Source organism: Chiroxiphia lanceolata, chromosome 18, assembly GCF_009829145.1.
Source record: "Chiroxiphia lanceolata isolate bChiLan1 chromosome 18, bChiLan1.pri, whole genome shotgun sequence".
Taxonomy (NCBI): domain Eukaryota; kingdom Metazoa; phylum Chordata; class Aves; order Passeriformes; family Pipridae; genus Chiroxiphia; species Chiroxiphia lanceolata.
The window spans coordinates 5,580,964-5,601,608 of NC_045654.1; the positions used below are offsets into that span (position 1 = coordinate 5,580,964).

At 37.6% G+C, this 20,645-nt stretch overlaps 1 protein-coding gene across 5 annotated transcripts in view; it reads right to left on the reverse strand.

Annotated features, from left to right (window-relative positions):
* CABIN1 (calcineurin binding protein 1) overlaps positions 1-20,645 on the reverse strand; it is a 110,420-nt gene that overhangs the window by 80,937 nt on the left and 8,838 nt on the right. For all 5 annotated transcript variants that reach the window (XM_032706000.1, XM_032705998.1, XM_032705999.1 and 2 more), the window contains exons 10-24: positions 20,287-20,455; positions 19,715-19,851; positions 19,111-19,328; positions 17,488-17,566; positions 17,063-17,250; positions 15,656-15,805; positions 14,145-14,339; positions 12,819-13,055; positions 11,617-11,770; positions 11,268-11,383; positions 6,826-6,987; positions 5,168-5,374; positions 4,633-4,778; positions 2,493-2,754; positions 628-888 (exon numbers count right to left, since the gene is read on the reverse strand). In XM_032706000.1, the coding sequence (XP_032561891.1) occupies positions 628-888; positions 2,493-2,754; positions 4,633-4,778; positions 5,168-5,374; positions 6,826-6,987; positions 11,268-11,383; positions 11,617-11,770; positions 12,819-13,055; positions 14,145-14,339; positions 15,656-15,805; positions 17,063-17,250; positions 17,488-17,566; positions 19,111-19,328; positions 19,715-19,851; positions 20,287-20,455 (2,681 nt within the window). The remainder of the gene's footprint in view (positions 1-627; positions 889-2,492; positions 2,755-4,632; positions 4,779-5,167; positions 5,375-6,825; positions 6,988-11,267; positions 11,384-11,616; positions 11,771-12,818; positions 13,056-14,144; positions 14,340-15,655; positions 15,806-17,062; positions 17,251-17,487; positions 17,567-19,110; positions 19,329-19,714; positions 19,852-20,286; positions 20,456-20,645) is intronic.

Here is a 20,645-nt window from a genome sequence, read left to right on the forward strand (position 1 = left end):
AAAAAACACCGAAATCCATCTGGTCAGTAAAGAACTTGTAGCTCTGCAATCTTTTACAAATAGTCTTTTCTCTGGAGAAACTGCAGGAGTTAGTAAAGACAGTTAACTGTTACCTAAACTTACCTAAACAGGATTTTTCCTGCCTTTGAAAGTTGCTTATAAGTTAGAAGATCTGAACACTGTACAAATTTTACAGCTGCCATCTATGGAATACAACAAATAAAGCAGAGCTGGTCTCCTTGCAAGGAAGTCACCAATGAGTATGTTCTAGATCCATTGTTTTCACCAGACAACACAGTGAAAAGCAAAGGTTCCAACTCATGCATGAACTTACACTTCCATAGGTACAAGATGTTTGTGAATCCTATCCACGTCTGATTTTTAAAAAAACTGAGTCATGAACTGTGTGCAGCAAAACTCAGAAGTGGAATTGCTACCCACCTGTCCAAACTGCCTTTAAAACAAAATCAGCCTGAATAACAGGCTCCATTTTACTCTCCAAGCCTGTCTTGTAAATGTTCCCAGATGCAGAGCACGTACACGTGCCTGACAATCAGAACTAATAACAACTGGTATTCCATGATCTGTAGAAAAGGTTTCAAGCTTATGTATTTGACTTTCTTTTACCTCCAACGCTTCCATGGCAAGTTCTGGCGGATTATGGTAGTGAATCTTTTTGGGATACCGAGCAGCCTCCTCATGCAGGTAATGCCCTGCCTGTTTGTAATGAAGCAGGTAGACAACAGGAGGCTGTTTCTGCTTCTCTGCAATCTTCCCCAGCATGTAGTGGATAAGCCACTCCTCCTCATCGCCGTCTCCCTCGCAGCGAGATGCTGACGTGAAGCACACCTTGGCTGTCTCCAACATGCTGTCCCGGCGCTCCTCCATCTGCCATCGAACCAAGCGTTGGGAACACGTGAGCCCACTGCGGCTCGGAGGAAAAGTTCCAAAAATACACTACTGTGCACATATAAAAGTGCATGAACAAGGTACAGCATTTAACACTCTTAACCTAAAAGGTACAGAATATATCCAAGGGATCAAACGCAGCCCAGCGACCCACATAAGGTGCCTATGGACAGGTTTTTGTTCGTTCCAGTAACTGCTGACACAACCAACCAGAACAAAACAGTAAGCATATAAATCTGAAAAATAACAAATTCTACCACTTTTTCACGGCTGTAATTATCTTAATTCTTCAAAGAAAAAAATTATTTGCTTTGTTCTGCAACTGAAGTCTCCTAGAGCCACTATGGACCACTCTCATTTGTGAAGAAATGTATTTCATCTTTCTTGCAATGTATCTGATTTGGAGCTGAATAAGGTAAGAATATTCTCCCCACCCCACCCTATCAAAAAAAAAAACAACCAAAAAAACCCCAACCAGCATAAATTAAATGCCAATAAAGTAATGTAAAAAACTAGGTCAAAAGATGCATTAATGTAATTTTCTCTCTTTGAAAAAGTAGTTTATACATTTAAGTTATGTGGTTATAACCAAGAACAGTAACATAACCTTTCATTTCCTAAATATTTTAAGGAGAAAAATAAGGTTTTTATGCACGAGAAACACATTCCTGAAGAGCTATATCTCTGGAAATGAGATGATATTTTTCAAATTTATCTTTTATTATAATAGAGCTTTTCTTAGTAAATTATATATTTTTTACATATTTGCTTGACAAAAATGAAGACTTAAGTAGTCCTAAATAAACATTCTCATTTAATTCTCAACTTCAGATGGCTGCTCTGTATTGTTCCTTTTATCTGATAATGCTTCCAGTTGTGGACTGCATAATATTTGGAAGTCAGAATAGCTAAATCAGAAATAGAGTTCACTGATCCAAAACAACAGACAAAACATTTTCCCAGGCAACTCTTATCACTGTCAGTGTGTATTTAGAATTGTTTTGGCTTAGCAATAAACTTCTTAATAACTCTTAACGTTTTCATCATCCTCATGCAGAAAGAGCTAATGAATTCATAACATTTTCAATGAAAATTCTACCAATCTTCTCATTCTGATCTTTAAGTAAATGGCCCAAAAACACAGAAAAAAGAGAAGATGTCTTTAGATACAAGAGATGACATGTGGACACAGATATCAGAGTAATTCCTGATCTTTTCACTATTTAAATATGTATATATGTCACCTTTCTATGGAAACACTGTATGACATTTACAGAAAGGTAAGGTAAATATAATTCCCCTTTCCAGAAGGTTACAATAATTTTGTGCCACCTTCAAAAGGTAATTCAAAGATCAGGCTCAAACTGATTTTACGAATGATAAAGAAAGAAAAAAATCCCCATCTTTAAATGCTGCTTGACACCATCAGGTTATATGAATATTAGAATATCCAATATTACTAAGTAACCACACAGTCTCAAATGTGGAATATAGCATGTAAACAGTTAATTTAGAAATTCACTATGTTAGAAAATATAACATAAAATATCTAAAATTTCACATTTCTCTCACTTAGATCCCACCTGCTGCACAACTTCAGGAGGAAGTTCCGACTTCCACTGCTTAAGCTGTCGGGATGCAAAGGAATGCAAGGCATAGGAGATGGTGCCATATTCGATCCACAGGGACAGGTTGGAGCTGTCAATCTCCAGGGCTCGTTTGAAGCAATTCAGGACAGGGGTTGAGTGTTTCCAGATTGGGCCATCACTTTTCAATTCATTAGAGTTCAACTTGTCCTGAATACGACTTGCTCGAGCCAGAGCCATCCCAGCCCAGGAGTCAAACCTATGCAAGAAAGAGAATAACACATGAACAAACTCCTAAATATTACACTGAAGGCACAGACAAGATTCATCTTTATATCTGCAGCTTTCTCTTCCTTTCATCACACGCTCCCTCAAAACAGATTTCTGGGTCTCCTCTTCCCCTCAGAGTGGAACAGAAGCTGGATAGCCTAAATCATGCTGAGTTCATTAAAAAGGGTTTCCTAATAAAGCACTGTCACAGTAATTGTCACATATGGAAAATGGATGAAAAATCAAGGCTTATTTGCCATGCAAAGCCAGTCTATCTATATTTCTGATGGCAGCACTCCCACTGATTTTTTTTGACAGTAACCACACTGTCCTGTCCAAACATTGTCACCCTTTATTTCTGTAGCACGTGGTCATTATGACATCTTGAATCATTAGACTGAATTGTGAAGTCTTTATTGTAATGATTTTCCAACATAAAAATTAAAAAAACAAAAATGCATTGATGTAGGAAAATTCTGATGAACTATAATTTCTGACTTCAGGACTGTTCAGGGTCCAGCCCTGTCTTTATTCTATCACTGACAGCACAGTCTGAAGGGGAGTTTCCATATGCCATAATCTCACATTAACATCTGGGGTCAACTGCTCTGGAGTTTTTTAATTTTGTCATGATTCTAACACCAAAGGAATAACCACAATGCTGTCATACTTTTGCTTGTAGTTTCTTCTGATTCCACCTGAAAACCCATTTCTGGGTCAAGTGACCTCAGCAGTCAGAATCCTGAGGGGAATGGAAGGGGAATTGTAGTACGGACATTCAAAAAACTAACATCTCATTTGACTGGGGTAAAAATACTGTGGTACCACATATAGTACCTTCTGAGCACCAAACTGTCACACATTACAGTAAAAATGCATTCCACTCATTTACTTATGAATTTAGATTTTAAAATATCAAAACTACAGAAAAATGGAGAGAACGTGGTATTGGTAATTTCTTTATCAGGCTTCAAACAAAAGTTTTAGCCATTTGCTAGTCACAAGTCCCAGACTAGAAGATGCAATAACATTAAACTACAGCTATTTCCTCTGTAGACTTCATATCTAAAATTGTTCTGTGCCTTCACCTTCCCTTTTGTCTCTGCTGTGTGACTGGATTTAGAAGCAATTTTCTTGTCTCAAATCTATCAAATTAGGGGGTTTGTCACTGACCCTGTTCTATCAACTTCAATGAGATTTAAAATGACAACACCTAATGTGCAAACTCTATATTTCATCAGTAAATTTAAAGATTATTTAATTTAATTTTAGAAGATTTGTTACTCAAAACAGGCTTTATTTTTAAGATGAGAGAGCTTAATCTTGGTGGTATTTCAGTGAGTTGTAAATTATCAAGAAACAAGGTGGTTTTGTTTAAACATCACTTAAATACTTTACTTGACTTGTATTCTCTTAGTAGTTCTCTAGCAGCAAAATCAACTTTCAGAAAGAGGTCAGCCTAGTCAGTTAATCCAGCAAAGAATGTTATTTGTGCCATACACTATTAAACTGTAACATTTCTCATTCCTTGCCATGTATGAACATGCCAAAGCAAAGAACAAAAGGTGCAAACACTTCATTCTTCACAGTTATTATTTATTTTAATTTAGCTCCCCCCTCTCCTTTTTTTGCTTTTAATTTCCAAAAAAATCAAATATTTAACACTAGGTTTTGGGTTTTGTTTTGCTTGTTATGATGTTTTAGAGATGTCCTTAATTATATAATCGACCTGTGATAATGGATTGCAGGTGGGGGTTTTGCTTGTTTGTTTGGGGTTTTTTTCACTCCTGAAAGCAGTTGTCTGCTTTTCAGTACTGAAAGAAGTGAGAAGAATGAATGATGTGCAGGAGGATTCAACAATACTGACCTGTTTGGACAAATACAAATGTCATGCATGTAAAATTTAATGGCCTTAGACTGTTCTTTATTCTTGAAATGATAGTCTGCCAGAAGATAATACAACTCAGTCACCACTGGTGGAGAATAGTCTGCACCCTCTGGGAGAGATGGTGCCTGAAAATAAAAAAAAACACCAAAGGTTCATTTTAAATAAAAGCTTCATATTAAATGAGCTGCACACTTGCTTCTTCCTTAAAGTAGCCTTTTCATCACAGAATATGAAGGTATTGAATAGGAAGACAGTGAAAGCATTTCACAGATACACAGAGCACTTACAAACACTAATGAACACCTCATACTGACTCCATATCAAACAATACTACACCTTGCCATTCAAAGACTAAAAGCTTTGGTGGTGTCATTCTTATTTTATTTAAATACAGTTACCTGAGGAAATCCAACATCATGGAATGAATCATTCCACTAATAATCTCAAAGTCAACATAAAACCAGCAATAATACTTCTTACTCCTTTTAATTTTTTAAAAAACAATTCAATATACCTTGCTGCATGTTCCTTCAATATAAGCAGATACAGTCTCCAGGCTCAGCATAGGCTTGTCTGTTCGAGGAACAATTGTAGCAGTTTTCTTCAAAAGGTTGGCCAAATCAGCAGACACAGTACTGGTTTTGTAACTATCAAATTCTGGAAGAGTTTTAGGCTTAAAATATTCAAACATGAACAAAGCATCTTCCCATGTCAGATCAACCTGAAGAGGGAGGTGGATGAGAGGGCAAAAAAATTATTTCAAACTCCAAAATTCAAGTCTACTAATGAATTTCTATGGCCTTTCTAGTTTGTAAGAGCATACACTTCACTCTAGCAGGAACCAAATTAAACCTCCCAAGAACAGAGCTAAAGGTCACAAATCAGCACACTGCTCACTGATTTAACAGGCTAAGGTATTGGGCTGTAACTTAGTATATGCCACTGAAAAATAAAGTTATTCTACTTGTTTAGAAGAGCTGCTCAGAAAAGTTGTTTATAAGCAAGAATCAATTCTAAACATCCAGAGTGACACTGAGATCATGGGTAACATACAGGGAATTCTACACCTTCAGAGTCAAATAAGAAGAATAAATGAAATGGGAATCAGGCAAAATTCTGAGACTCAAAAATCTTCAAACTCTCTACAGAAAGTTACTTCCAGAATTTATTCCTCATTTGCTTTTCACTTTTCTTTCTTGAAAGCAGTAAAAGAATCCCACCCAAAATTTACAGTTCTCTTCCCTAGACTAACTTTTTCTCCTTTTGTTGTTCACCTTACCCCTCACAGTAAATTTTGCTCTGTATTGAAAACAGAGAAATTGCAGAGAATAATCTCCTTATCCTTCCCTTTTTCTTAGTTATACCCTTTTTGTCATAATCTTTGCTTTCTATCATGTAAATTTAAGATACACAATTCCCAAGTATTTAACAAGCAATAATGTAATAGCATTTGGGTATTTAAAAATATCTTTTCAACAGAGTTAGACAGTTGTTTTGCCTGCATGAAAATGCTTTTGATTGATAATTCTACGATCACTCACATTTGTAAGTGCAAAAATCAACTGAGGTTCTGAACAAAAGTAGTGATGTTTCAAGGCAGGATATTGTACTGCTGACCTGTTTTTTCTCTGCCTTCCTTATTACTACAATTCTCTTCCCAAGGCACTCCGTAGTTGCTCTTCTCCCAGATTCAACTGAATTTCACATTTCTCATAAACAGCTACCAGATATTTACCATCAGTGATGTCAAAGTAAGTGTCAAATTTTTAAGTGACATTTTTCACTTTCATAAACTGCAAGGGTGGCTGCTAAAGTTCTCTTCTCTCAAGCTGACCTTTCCTCTCTAATTTTCCTCAACCTCGAACTTCTTCTCAGCTGGAAACAGGAAAATGATAGCTTAAAAAAAAATCAATTTCTCAATATTTTCAAGATGGCAGACTACTGTCAATAGGACTACACAAGCACTTAATTTAAAATATCTGACTTGTTATATTTACAATTTTAAAAAATATGGAAGCCTTTAGTTTATTTTCTACAATGTGTAAAATACATACATTTTACAAGGAAATAAAAGTAATCTTTCTCCAAAATATATTAAGGTGCATTCAAACAAGAGTGTATCTTTCATCACTTCAGGATATTCTTCAGACATTAAATAACACATAACTTTACCTGCTGTACTGAATGTTCTTCCAGGTACCTTGCTTTGCTTTTTTTACTTGGGAACCCATATAAACAATAAAAACACTGCTCCAAGGCTGTTTCCAGCTCTTCTTTGTATGGATGAGTATCTTCAGAAGTGGATGCTGCAAGTTCTTTTTGTAGCACCTGAACCTACAAGCCAAAGACCAAGGAGAAGGTCACGTGCAAGCTGAAGACCACAGGAAGCGACCCAGCTGTCTGAAGGCAGACGATGAAAACAACATTAAGGAACCACATGTATTTTTCCCCAATGACAACCAAGTATTACACCCATATTTCTGTAAACTAGTTCTCAAACAAGTCATTTCAAAGGCACTGCAGCTGTGCTAAAGTGCCTTTATTTTTGTTCCTATGTTTTATCACGAAGTTGTATCTTTAATCAATAAGATTAGACATCAGCTTCATGTTTCAGACTTGAGATCGTTCAAAGTTTCCCCCTACACACCAAGATGCTTCTGTGAACATCAACACTACAGTTCCTCAACACTGTGAACAAGGAAAAGGCAGAGAAGAATTTCTGCCCTAATTCACAAACACCAATTTTCTCTGCATGGAAAAAGTGGGATGGAAAGGACTTTGCAGAAAAAAAAGGGAAAGTTAATGAAAATCTGGCTAAAAGGACTATAGAACTGCACAGCATGAATAGTATTACACAGATGGCTGCCCACCAAGGAAAGCAGCTGGATTGATCCTAAATGACTGAACACTGTAGCAAGTTGCTATCTTTACCTTCGACACTGCAAGAAAAAGTACCCAACAGTAGCATATTTTGGAAGATGCTGATACTCTTAAGACATTCATTAAAAACCCTGCAACTGAATGCCAAAAGACAAAAGGTAATTCTTCGAAAATCTTCACTAAGCTTCTTTAAAAAGCAAATCAAAAAGGTTCAAAGTCAATAAAAACACGTTCACCAAGAACAATCTGCGTAGGGGGATTTTGGATCTTTATTTCAAAACGAAAACAAAACCCACACTTAACCACTGAGGTTTAAGATTCAATCCCAATGTATTCCACTATGAAATTTCAATTAAAAAAGAAGCATGTAAGTAGAAATTACATTATTAACATCTCACAAATCTACCAGTGTGTGTTTCCCCGGAATCAGAGTGCACCAGTTTTGCCTAAAGAAAACTCATTTGAGGTGGTAGAAGAAAAATGCTTGTCATCTGGGAGAATAAAGGGTACAGAAAAACATGAAGTACTCCACTATGATTTGCCTCTAAAGTTTTGGGAAGCTGTATACCACCAGCTATAGAGTCCTATTAACTGATAAGTAATTTCCTTTAATATTTTTCCTTTGATAAAAAGCATCAACTTTCATTTATTTCTTTTACCAAGATCTGACTTGTCCAAACCAGCCACATTCATTCCTCAACACACTGGTCATTTTAGGAGCTTCCTCAGCTGAAATTTTGCAGTCATAGATTGAAAATGCAAAATATGCATTTATCTGCAATTCATAAAAAAATTCATCATGTTGCTTTCACGGCACTTAATCTGCTTATTTATCACCATCTATAATTTTTCAGCATCTAGGATTGCAAACCCAATTAATTATGCATGGTACATGCTACAAGGAGTTTCTCATTGTGATGGGCTTTCCTGACAATACAAACACTGCACACCATCACAAGGCAAAAGCCTGATATTCTACATGTAAGAAGCTTTTTTGTAAGTGTTGGGATTAGTATAAAATACTGATTGTCTTCTGATTAAAAGATCTGTGTTAAGGTCAAGGTACTGTGTTCTAAGAGCCAAACCCCTGAAAAATAAGGGTAAAGAAATTCTTAGGAAGTATTTCAAAGACATTTTGAGTCACAGCCACCAACTTTGAGTCACAACAGACACCCTCATTGCCACCACTTTCTCGGTATGGATTTGTGAACAACATTTGAAATTTAAGTGCAGCTAAATAAGCTGATGGAAAATGTGAGATCAGAGGATACTGTAACAAAAGCATGATATCCCTACTGCTACAAACAAAACCACATCTAACAGCAACAGAATTCTCACTTGAACAGTGTTCAAAACAATCTCCTGTGTTCTTATTCAGCTTTTAAGTTCTTGGCAGAAACACAGAATTGTTCTTAACAATTCAGACTATTGCTAAAGGACTTAACTACATATTAACATCTTCTCTTGCACATCACTCTCATCCACAAGTGATAGAATGTCCTCAAGCAGACAGTTCACCTACAGAAGGCGATCATTTAATACTAGTCTGTAAAACACACTTAACATTCTTTAAGCTGCCTTTCTCAAGTAATTCATCCCATTTTATCTTTGACTTTCCTTATCCTTCCAACACCCTCTTGTCTCTGAAAACTTGTGTTTAAATACTACTGTATTATATTATAGTTTAAGAAGTGGGCAATTCTGTGGGTGAAAATTGAACATTTTGTTTTAAGTACCTGATGACATTTGCAAAGATCTGCCTGTAAATACATTCCCAGCTCTCAGTTACCCATACTTCACCCAGGTTCACAGAACACACTCTCTGACTCCCCTGGCTGTGGATACAGGCACACTATACAGACACAATTTATATTCATCACTCAGGAGCACAGCATCCAAGGGCAAGTTCAAGAGCGGAAAGAGTCTCTCTATTTTCATGAAGCACAGTGCCTGAGCTAATAAAGCCCTCTGAAGCCCTGCTGGGGCAGCTCAGGTGTATCAGCATTATGCTCCTAACACCAGGGAGCTGCAGAGATCAGGACACAGAGATCATCTAATAGTTCTACCTGAATCAGCCTCAATTCAAACCCTGTTCGTTCACTCCAGCCCTACCAGGGTGAGCCAACTCCTGCAGAATCCCTCAGGCTCTCCCAACCATCCTTCCCTGCTGTCTAAATTACTGTCCTAGACACGCCACTGCTCAAATGCAGAGGTAGATGGGGTCTGGCACTGAGCTGTGCTTAAAAAGCTCCAGGGAGTGCTGAGAAGGGAAATTAAAAGATTCCTGAGCAGCTCTATGCAGAACTAATCACGATTTTCTCTTGGCTGAAGGTAATAAACCTCAATGAAGTCAAGCTGAATCTGTAAACTGCCACTGAAATGTCCCCATGGAACACAGCTCAAGGAATGCCATGGCACCCCATTACCTGGGCTTTGCCAGCAGCCAGGCTGTCCCAGACTGCCAGAGCTCCCCTCAGGGAAACACTGACTGTGCTTGGGTTTCTAAGCTAAGGATAAAGTGAGAGAACAGCAATGCACATAGAAATATTCTCCTTCAGTCATGGGAAATTTCTTTTCTGTTGTAACCATGAGACCTCAAGGAATAATCTTAAAAAGGTAAACGATGAATGGGTAGGTCCCTTTATCTCATAATGGGATGCAGCATTACTGCCCAGACACCCATTTCTGGAGAATATTAACTCTGACACACCCAGCTGAACAACAGAGCAAAGAACAGCCTTCAGACAAAGGGAAGTGAAGGGCTGAAGTAATTCTTCATTCTCATAATTTTTGTTCAACAGATGAACTCTGTATGTATATTTTAAGTTACATTTAGTCAATAATGTGAAAACAATAGAATTACTATTTTTTTGAGTCTGTGGTATAAAATCAAGGTAGGTATTATCAAACAAGACAAATTTATCAACTGCAGAACAACTAAATGCATCACAGCTTCAGGACCCAATCCGGGTAACACGAGAGGATGTGTGAGCCATCAGCACCATTCCAGTCACGTACCTGCAGTCAGACAATGGGCTGCAGATCTTTACTCTTGTGATTTGGAAGAAACAGATAACCAAGTTTAACTGCAAAACTCAAAATTGAATCTTCCTGGCTGACAGCTAAATATGCACTTTTTACATGATAAACAGTATTTAAGTACACTGAAAATGTGCAAACTGTACGTAACACTTGACAAATTCAGTTCTGTGAAGTGAGCAACTTATTTGGAATCACTGAGACAAGATGAATATGGAATCCTACTGTGTTATTTTAGCAGCAATTTAAAAGACATAATACTACAGCTTTTGTCAGCTTGTGAATCATGTACAGTACTATCAGACTGCTTGGTCATTCCTACTTCCCTTTCAAATCCCATGAACAAAATAAAATACTAGTGCAAGAAGCAAAACAGAGGAGAAAAATCAGAAGAAAATGATTATTCTTCTCAGTGAGGTAAGTCCAGAGAACAATGGGAAGTATGACAGAAGGAGATCAACAAGAAAGGGTCTGGAATAACAAGCCTTTGCTAGTCAGATTAAAATGACAAACTCTCATGCATTTGTCTGGGAGAAGAAGGAAAGTGGATTCAAAAGTGTATTTTTAACATGAAGACAAGGCAATAAACAATCTAATATAACTTTTAAGTAATTTCCTGCTTTGAGATGTGGGTTGGCCAGATGACTTTCAGAAATCCCTTCCAATCTCAATTATTCTATGGTGACAACACTTACATAGAACTTTAGCAGAGCACCATCTGAATTGCAACACCAGGATCTTCTTCCCAAATACTCATGAGCTGTGTTCAGCAGCATAAGTGAAGAAGGCAACATAGGGGTATCAGGACTTCCTGCAAGAAAGAAGTTGGTAAAGGTTAAAGTAGGAAAGAACTGAGTTAAATGCGAGTCAATGTTTCAACTGGCAAAAAGAAGTTTTCTCTGTGGTAAGAAAGAGATACTTGCATAGCCCCCTACTCCCTTTAGCCAGCAAGGTAAGATGACAATCAAGTGTTAATTGTTTATATTCCAAAGTTATATGGCAAGGAGCTCAACTCCAATATGTAGCAGTGAATGAAAAACCCACCTTCTTCTCCCTGGTTCTGCTGCTGCTGGCAGCAAAGGGATCGAAAAGCATCTTCCTCATGCTGGATGATCCTGTGCAGGATAATCCATGGAAGCACTGAGGAGACATATGGTTCCTTTGGTTCCTCCTGGACTGCCATGCTGCAGTCTATGATCTAATAAAGAAACAGGCATTATACAAACAAAATGATGCAAAACAAAGGTCAGGTGTAAATCCTTTCCAAAGCTGGCAATGCATTTTATCCTAAGGAAATAATCTGAAGTTGAGTCTCAGCTTCTCATAGTGAATGGCTAAAAAAATGATACAAATAACACCAGCTGGTAGGGGAAGGATAGAAGATTATTTTCCCTACCCTGACATCCCTCTTGCATCCTCATTTTCCATGTAGGTCTTTCTCTGTTAATATCACATACAAACAGTGCACAGTAAGCATGAATTCTTAGTGCTAGTAGGTCTCATTATTGTACAAGAAACTTATCTACAACCCAGCATGGAAGAGGAACTTAAACAAATTCCAGAATTCTCTACCAGGTTTTGCAACAACTGTTTAAAATCAACTGGCAGCTTTAATAGATACTATATAAATTATGTACCCAAATACTCTGTTCTCCAGAATTCCGTTACATTCCATATCACATAGAACTTTACACAATGAGAGTATGATTTTGTGAGTAGTGAAGATCTTTGGCTTTTACTGAAGTACGTGAAAATTTGAGAATTGTAGGCACATTGAATTTTGACATTTACTAGACCAGCTTCTTAATAGAACTGAGAGCTTGCCATTACTTACCTAGACTGAAAAAACGTTCATTCAGTAGTTTTCAGGTTTGCAAATGCCTTCTGTAAAAGGCAATATCAGTGCCACAAGCTACACCCAGGCAGCTCAATCGTACTATCACCATTTCAAAGAGCCTAACAAAACAGTGTTATTCCTTGGGTTATCCTACCACCATTCTATGATTATTTTAGGCAGCTTGGTGACTGAAGGTACCTGCTGGCACTGGTGCACTCAGTGCATCTCTAACATATGAAAATGAAGCCTGTGGTAATGTTCACATAATATGGAAATGGCTCAACTTCCCCCAACAAAAATGTAACCAAAACCATCACTGCCAGTGGGTGGGAATTCAGACAGCAGCTGTACCATGTCTGGAGGTCTGTAGCACACAATCCCTCTTCCCTAGTGCCAGTGAACAGGTTACCTGAATCAGGTTGTTTGTTAATCGAACGAGGCTTGGTGTTACAGAAGAGTCTTTCAAGATGCTGTTAACTGATGATAATGAAGTATCTATTCCTGTGAGCAGCTGTGTTACCGTAGCAACCCACTCCTCTTTAGCAGAGGCTGCTGTCATATTAATCATCTGCTGAATTGCTTCATTCAAGGCAACATCTGAGCATTCAAAGCACTGCTTGTAATCTTTCAGTTTGAGCAGGGAGTCCTAGGGAATGTAAATACGAAAAAAATCTATTATAACAATGAAGAGTTTATTTTAAACATGAATGCACAGCAGGGAAAAGCAAAACTCTATATACAGTTAATAGGGTTACTTTAATGAAATATAACAGAACACCTTTAAACATAACATTAAAAAGGACAATAAGACAAAAAGACAAAAGGTCCTGAATGGACCCAGGATGACAAATACACAAGTAGGATCTAAATTTTAAAAAAATCATCACAAAAGCTTTCTGCTTTAATAGAGATGCAAGGAAAGAAAACAGTCAGGAAAGGGATATAATTATAATGATCTGCAGCTGCATAAAGTTCCTACAGAAATAGGGTTTGGATCTCTATGATCTTGTGCTACCATTTTATTACTTCATAAATAACAAAACAGCAACTATGAGGCTAGTGTTATAACATTGTCCTGCTTCTTTCTACTCTCCAAAGGTAGGGTCATGAGATGGCATGGAGGCTGCAGGATTTAGTTCAGTTCAGTTGAAAGAGCATCAGTCTTCTGTGCAAACTCTTTTTTCCACCAGATAACCTGATATGATCAAATTGTTCCCATAGCTGAGCTCATTTATAATACACTGATTTTCACAGTGTCAAATGGACTAACTCTACAGCAATTATACTGGATGTATCTATCAACAGTTTCTCATTCATGCAGGAGAGACATTACATCATAAAAATCACTCATATGCTAGACAACTAAGTTTCAGAATGGCTGTAAGTCAACAGCAGCAAAAGCAGGAAGTGTTCACAGCAGGTGCAGACAGAACAAACCCATCCATAAAATATCTCAGCAAACGATTCAAGTTTATTTGAACTTACAGTTTTTCTGTTCATTTCATGTAGGTCTCAGCATCTTATATCTTTAGTCACATTCTCAGTCAGCACAAGCTGGCACATTGCTAATGATGTTGATGAAGCTGTGGTGTTCAGAGCATTTACAGATTTGGTTCCATGTTTTGCTTTCTAAATAAGACTCGTTAACCATCAACACCCAACTCTAGCAATCCTTTCATCCTTTTTTTTAGGAAAATCCCATACTAAAACAGATTTTTAAAGAAACAAACTAGACCTGCAGGAGAAGCAGCTGTGCTGGTCTCTCTGGTATGGATGTTACGAACTCCAGATGCTTTGCTCTGCCATAACCATTAAAGCACAATGTTGGACGAAGCAGATGCACCACTGCATTGTAATCTCCTGCCTCGTACAGTCGCTGGATCTCTTCCAAAGACTGGCATCTCTCCAGAGATTTTAGGTTCTTTTCAATCTGAAAACATCACAGATAACATAATCCAACTTTTCACAGATTTGACTACTGACACTTCTCCCAGCAGTTTAGCTATAGAGCTACCTCTAGGAACATAAACCAGAAAGAAAACACCTACCCTGTAATACTTCACCCATTCAACAGATTTGTAATGAATATACAGTTGTATGACTAAGGCACATGGAAAATGAGAAGGTGATTTGTGACAATCAACATGGCTTCACTAAGGGCAAATCAACTCTAACAAATCTGGTGGCCTTGTATGATGGGGTTAAAGCACTGGTGGATGAAGGAAGGCTGACTGACGTCATCAACCTGGACTTGTGCAAAGCATTTGACACTGTCCCAGGCAACATCCTTGTCTCTAAACTGGAGAGACCTGGATTGGATGGATAGATGACTTGGTGGATATGGAATTGGTTGGATATTCACATCTCCAAGAACTGTGGTCAATGGCTCGATGTCCAAATGGAAAGCAGTGAGGAGTGGTGTTCCTCAGGGGTCAGGACTGGGATCACAACTGTTTGAAGTCTTTGCTGGCGACATGGACAGCGGGATTGAAGGCACTCTAAAGAAGTGTGCCAACACCACCAAACTGTGCCGTGTGGTGGACATGCTGGAGGGAAGGGATGCCATCCAGAGAGACCTGACAGGCTCAAGAACCTGTGCAAACCTCATGAAGTTCAACAAGGCCAAGTGCAAGGTCCTGCACGTGGGTCGGGGCAATCCCAAGCACAAATACAGGCTGGGTGGAAAACGGACCGAGACCAGCCCTGGGGAGAAAGACTTGGGGGGGGTGGTGGATGAGAAGCTCAACATGACCCAGCAATGTGCTATAAAGATTTTAAACTTTATTGCTTCAAAGTCCAAAATCAAAGATTTCTACGCTGCAAGAACACATCCATCAGGGGGACTTCATCACAGGAGATTCTGCTTCAAAGTGCACCCAGCTTGTTACATGGAAAACAAACTCCTGAAGTAGAAAGCTCAGTTAAGCAAAGGTGATATTAATGTTTAAGAACAGAAATTAAAACACTGATTCAACAGTCTACTGCAGTCTATGCAGCTGCTTGAGTATTTTTGTTTTGCATAAATGAAATCTAAAGTTATACAGGACCAAAAGATCCAAAAGCTGTAATTCTTGAAAAGGAGAGGATGGTCTTGACATCATCTTCAAACTGTGAACCTCTCCTTTGACTCTGAGATATAGTAATCTTCCATCATGAAAGAGCTAATTCATAAATGACATTTGAAACTGGGAGAGATGGAGTGGGAGGGATGGAATGGGGAACATACACCTGCAAATTAATTCTTACCTCTTCTAAAGAAACAACAGAATCAACATGTAGATTAGGTAACCGTATGACGATGCTGCACTCATTGCCAGCTTTAGCTTGTGCTGTAGTGGAGTTCTGCAGCATTTCAGTGCAGATATCATAGTTTTCAAGTGCCTGTTCCATGTCTCCCTAAAGAAACAGTACAGAAAAAAGCAATCAACCACAAACTCCTATCTGACTACTGAAAGTTCAGGTTTCCAAAGCATGTAGAAAAGTTTTGAATTCAATGCAGGCACTGCCAGTGTGATTAGTGCATGTCCTCCCAAATAAACAACAAATTCACTGACAAATCTCAAATGAAAGCAAAAATACTTAAAAATGCAACATATCTTAGCAATTAATTTAAAAACAGGTAAAACAAAACAGAAAAACAGAATTCAGCTTGCATAAATTTGCAAGATTTGTCTGGATTGCTAAAATCCCTTTCCTTTAAAAACACAGAAGACTAAACCAGCAGAAATAACTCTTCCATTTGTGCAAATAAAAACACTGAATCAAGAAACATCCTTATATTCTGCAAAGCCAATGCATTCTACTCGCTCTGTGCAACTGAAGTAGTTGCTGAAGTTGAGAGGTGAGGAGAGGAATGCAAGCTGCACAGGCAAAATACAGCTCTGCATATCACAAGAAAAAATGCCAGCAGGTGTGCAGGAACTCTCATTTTTCCTGGAGTAAATTTACTGGAGAGGAATCCTTAGGAAAAAAAAAAAAAAAGAAAAGAAATGGAAGGAACAAGTTAGTTCACAGCTATGCAACTGACTCACATAACTAGCTGACAATTGATTTAAACATAATTAATGCATAAAAAAACCCTCTTTGATGTCCTGAGGAAGCAACACTTAAAGGGAATAAAAGACTGGGATCAAATAACATTTCAAATTATTCCCTCAGTGATGTGTTTAAAACCCTCTGCTTCAAAATCTGCATATTAAATTCAACAGCTTCAAAAGAAGAATCGTGCTACCTTGAAAAAGCAGAGGGGAGAGTAATAAAACATTGAGTCTGCTTCAGTTAAAAATCTGTGTTTTGGTCTGCCTGGGACTTTGATGGTATCCACAAGCCCAGGTCCCCAAAAATCTATGTCCTGCAGCTACACAATATGATTCCAAATAACTTTGGCACAAATAGTTTTTTTTTTAAGCTGAACATGAGCTAATTTAAACAAAGACTCATATATTAAACATATCTGAATAGTTGCTTAGCATGTGATATCTCAACCCTTAGGGACAGTTAATTATATATAAGAGCAAAATAAAATCACTGTGTTTTGAGCTGATTTTATCCATATGCTTGAAAAGAGCTGAGATTCACAAATCAGCTGCTTCTGAAGGGCATTGATTTTAATTTGAGAGAAGTTTTATTTGTTAAATTGAAAGTAAAACAAACCTGCAGTGCTAGAAAGCGAGCTTTCAGCCAATACACCCGAGTCACAAACTCCATCCAGCCTTCTTCAAACAAATCCCTTTGTGAAGAGGCAAATGACAGCTGCAACAGGTCTCCCAAAAAATGAGTTCCTGGGAAGTCAGGACCAAACTTTCCATTCACAGAGACAGCAGGACAATTCCGTGGAGAAACTGCAAATCAATTAATTACCTTTTACCATCAAGTTACTAACATCCCATGGAAAGAGTCTGGTATCTCAAAGGTACTGATGTACTTAAAGGTAAACAAATTGATAGACCAATAATATACAGATCTGGAAGATATTCATTAAATAAAAATAGCTCCAAACTCCAGTGAATTCCTGGAAACATTTCTTCATATACCTCGAGTGTTTTTAGAGTCTAAAGAAAGTAACATCCAGTGCTCACCTGTAGAGCTCTTCCCTTTTGTCAGTAGCCACTGATCCAATTGCAGTTCCATGCAAGAAAGGCTCATCAACATCATATCCTTCAGAAAAAGTAGGGAGATATCAAAATAAAGCAAAACAAAACAAACCCTAAATCACTAAATCTGCAATTTACTTCAAAGAAAACCTTCATCTTGTCCTCTTGGGATTTCTATTCCCAAGCTGTAACTACTTTTCTTCCTCTGTCTAAAAGCTGTATAAAAGCATTTGCAAATCAACAGGTATGAAAAAAACCAATACTTAGAAAAAGCATTTAAAAAGATAAAAAAATCTCGGCTAATGAAAGAAGGTCAGATCGACATGGCCTAATGTTAAAAGAAGTCATCCATATTTTTTATCTGGCTGAAATAAAACTATATTAAATTGCTAAGTCATGCCAAAAGTGTATTTCCACAATATAGCAAAACCAGTGATATTTGAAAAATAAGAAGTCTGTGTTCTATAATTTTTTCAATATTTATCTGCATGAGACTGAGTATGTACTCCAGTCTTATCAGCTTATTAATGCTTGCAGGATAAAGTTCAGGAGTATATTAAATTCACATCATGACAGATCTCTACCAAGTAATAGTGAAGAATATACTGTTTTCTGCTTAAATTCATAGGAATAATGGTTACAGTTCCAGCTGTAAAAACCAGGTGATTGTGAAAAGGTTCAAAAGTCCATATACAGTACCAGTCATAACAAGAATCAAGGGAATACATTCATAAATATATTTCCATTTGTTTGAAAAAAGGGCATGTATAAGTGAAAAATACACAGAAATAAAAAAGACAAAAGGATGTATAAAAATTTAACACCTGCTACATAGAGACACTTTTGTCTGTTTTGTAAATGAAGTCAGTGGAACACAGCAGTTTTCAGAATTCATATTTCATTTGCAAAAGAGCAGAAACATTTGATCTGAAAAAAGTAATTTCAAACTGAAGCCATGTCAAAAGGCAAATAACTTTCCAAATGAATACACACTGATAACGTCGGCAGGTTCAGTGGACAAGTATCAGGACTGGTTTTATAATTCAAGAAGTATCATCTTCTGCCACTAAACTGGTTTAACATTAATTTAATGAATTTACCATTTTTCTATTTGCATTCGGGAAATCCACAAATAAAATGGTGATGCTGGGAGGGTGGGTTTGTTTGGTTTGGTTGGGGTTTTTCTACTGTAAATTGTAGGTTATCTTAAAACTACCCTGTATTTACTCTGTTTAAAGCATCGATGCTGACCCTCGATCAGCCAGTGAGAGCAGAGCAGCCTCTTTACTCACCTGATGACAAAACAAAACTTTGTGTCATATCAGAAGCAAAGGGAAGGGAAAAAAAAGGAAAGAGCAACAACAGAGTAAAGTGGTAAAATATATCTATGTCTGTAGCATTTACTACACCTCTATGCATGTGTGTGTGTTTATACACACACACACACACACACATACACACATGACAGATACAACAGCTGGGACAAGCAGCTCCCCAGACAGAGCTAAGCCAAACCTGTGTCTGATCGCTGCATTTCAGCTGGGTACTTCTGGCACACAGAGAACAACACAGCAGCAAATATGGGGATAAGGAAAAGTGTTGCTTTACCTTGATATGCTGGTTACTCGAGTCCCTCAGTAGTGGATTGGGGAGGCTGCTACTGTGCTTCCTCCAGCTGTTATAGATACTAAGGACCACCTCACACAAGCCAGGAGGCCACTTCACCAGAAACTTTTGGCTGATGACTTTTAGATATCTCATCATCAGCTCCAAGATCCCACCGTTGTTCAGGTTATCCAGCAAGAATTCATGAACATCCTGTTTTTCTAGAAAGTATATAAATACAAAGCCATACATGTTTAAGGCTGAAGCAGATCATGAAACAAGTAAGTTTCAGCAGTGTTTTATGCACTAATCTTGCAGCAGTTCTCCTGTGCTGCACATGTGCAGAATTCAGTTACTGTATTCCAATTTGTTTAAATGGGAAACTCCACATAATAGAGCTCTTGCACACAGTGATTAAGGAATCCCCCAGACTTAAAAAAATCACACCTGTTACCAACTGCGATATTTCTATACCATAACATTGTACTTTTTAAAATAGCATATACTTCTGTATCTTCTAGATATGACAGGAAAATACAAAAAATAAAGCATACAATATGGAAGAAACAACAGAGAAAGAGTGAGGGGTTCCAGTAGAAATCCTTACCAGATTCCATAAATGTTGTAGAATCAAATGACATTCTGTGTGGTCCAACATGCTGGAAATTCTCCTCTTTGATCTCTGATTGCACCTCATAGTTATTGAAAGGGTCCTCTTCCTCCTCAGGATCTAATTTCCTTAATCTGTGTGAAAGGGGACAAAAACCACAACATCAACAAAGTTCTCGTTTGTTCTTTCTTTACTAAGTGAAACCTAAACATGGGAAGTTGTGCAAATTTTAACAGTGAAAGCACATTAACTGAAGCAAATTCAGAGATTTACATCAAGTTCCCAAATTTTGTCCAAATCAAGTTTACTTTATCTTATCCATTTTGACATCTTCATTGTCCTCTAATTCACATTCACACTAAGAAAATCTTTCTTAGTTTTCAATTTTTATTCAGCAATTTTCAGTAAGAGCAATTTTATTAAATATATGAGGAGGTAATGCATCACATCTGCTTCAAAAAATAACACAGCTCTGGTGGTTTTAAGGTTGGGGCATATCAATCAAACACAGTCCCAAACAGCTTCCTCTCTGTGATATTCTCACAATGAAGGGTGTTGCTGTACAGTACCTGGAAGGAAGGAACTTCACCAACAGCTCTTGAAAGTCAACCTTCTCCTCTTTTTTACACTTGGTGTTCCGAACTCTAGCAGATCTCCTTTTTGCTGTTTCACCACTATCCTCTGTAATTCTCCTTCGCTTCACTCCTTTCTTAGATTTATCACCTGCAGATATGTCACCTAGAAACATAATTAAAAGAAAACCCTCAAATCTGACAGGTTAAATTGACAAATAAAAAGTGGATAATCTTTTTTATTTTTAAAAAATTAATTATACAGCAACACTCGAGAATCATTGGTTTCCTTCTGAATGTAGTCCCAAAAAAAAATTTAAAAAAAAAAATCACTAATTATAAACTGGCTATGGCAT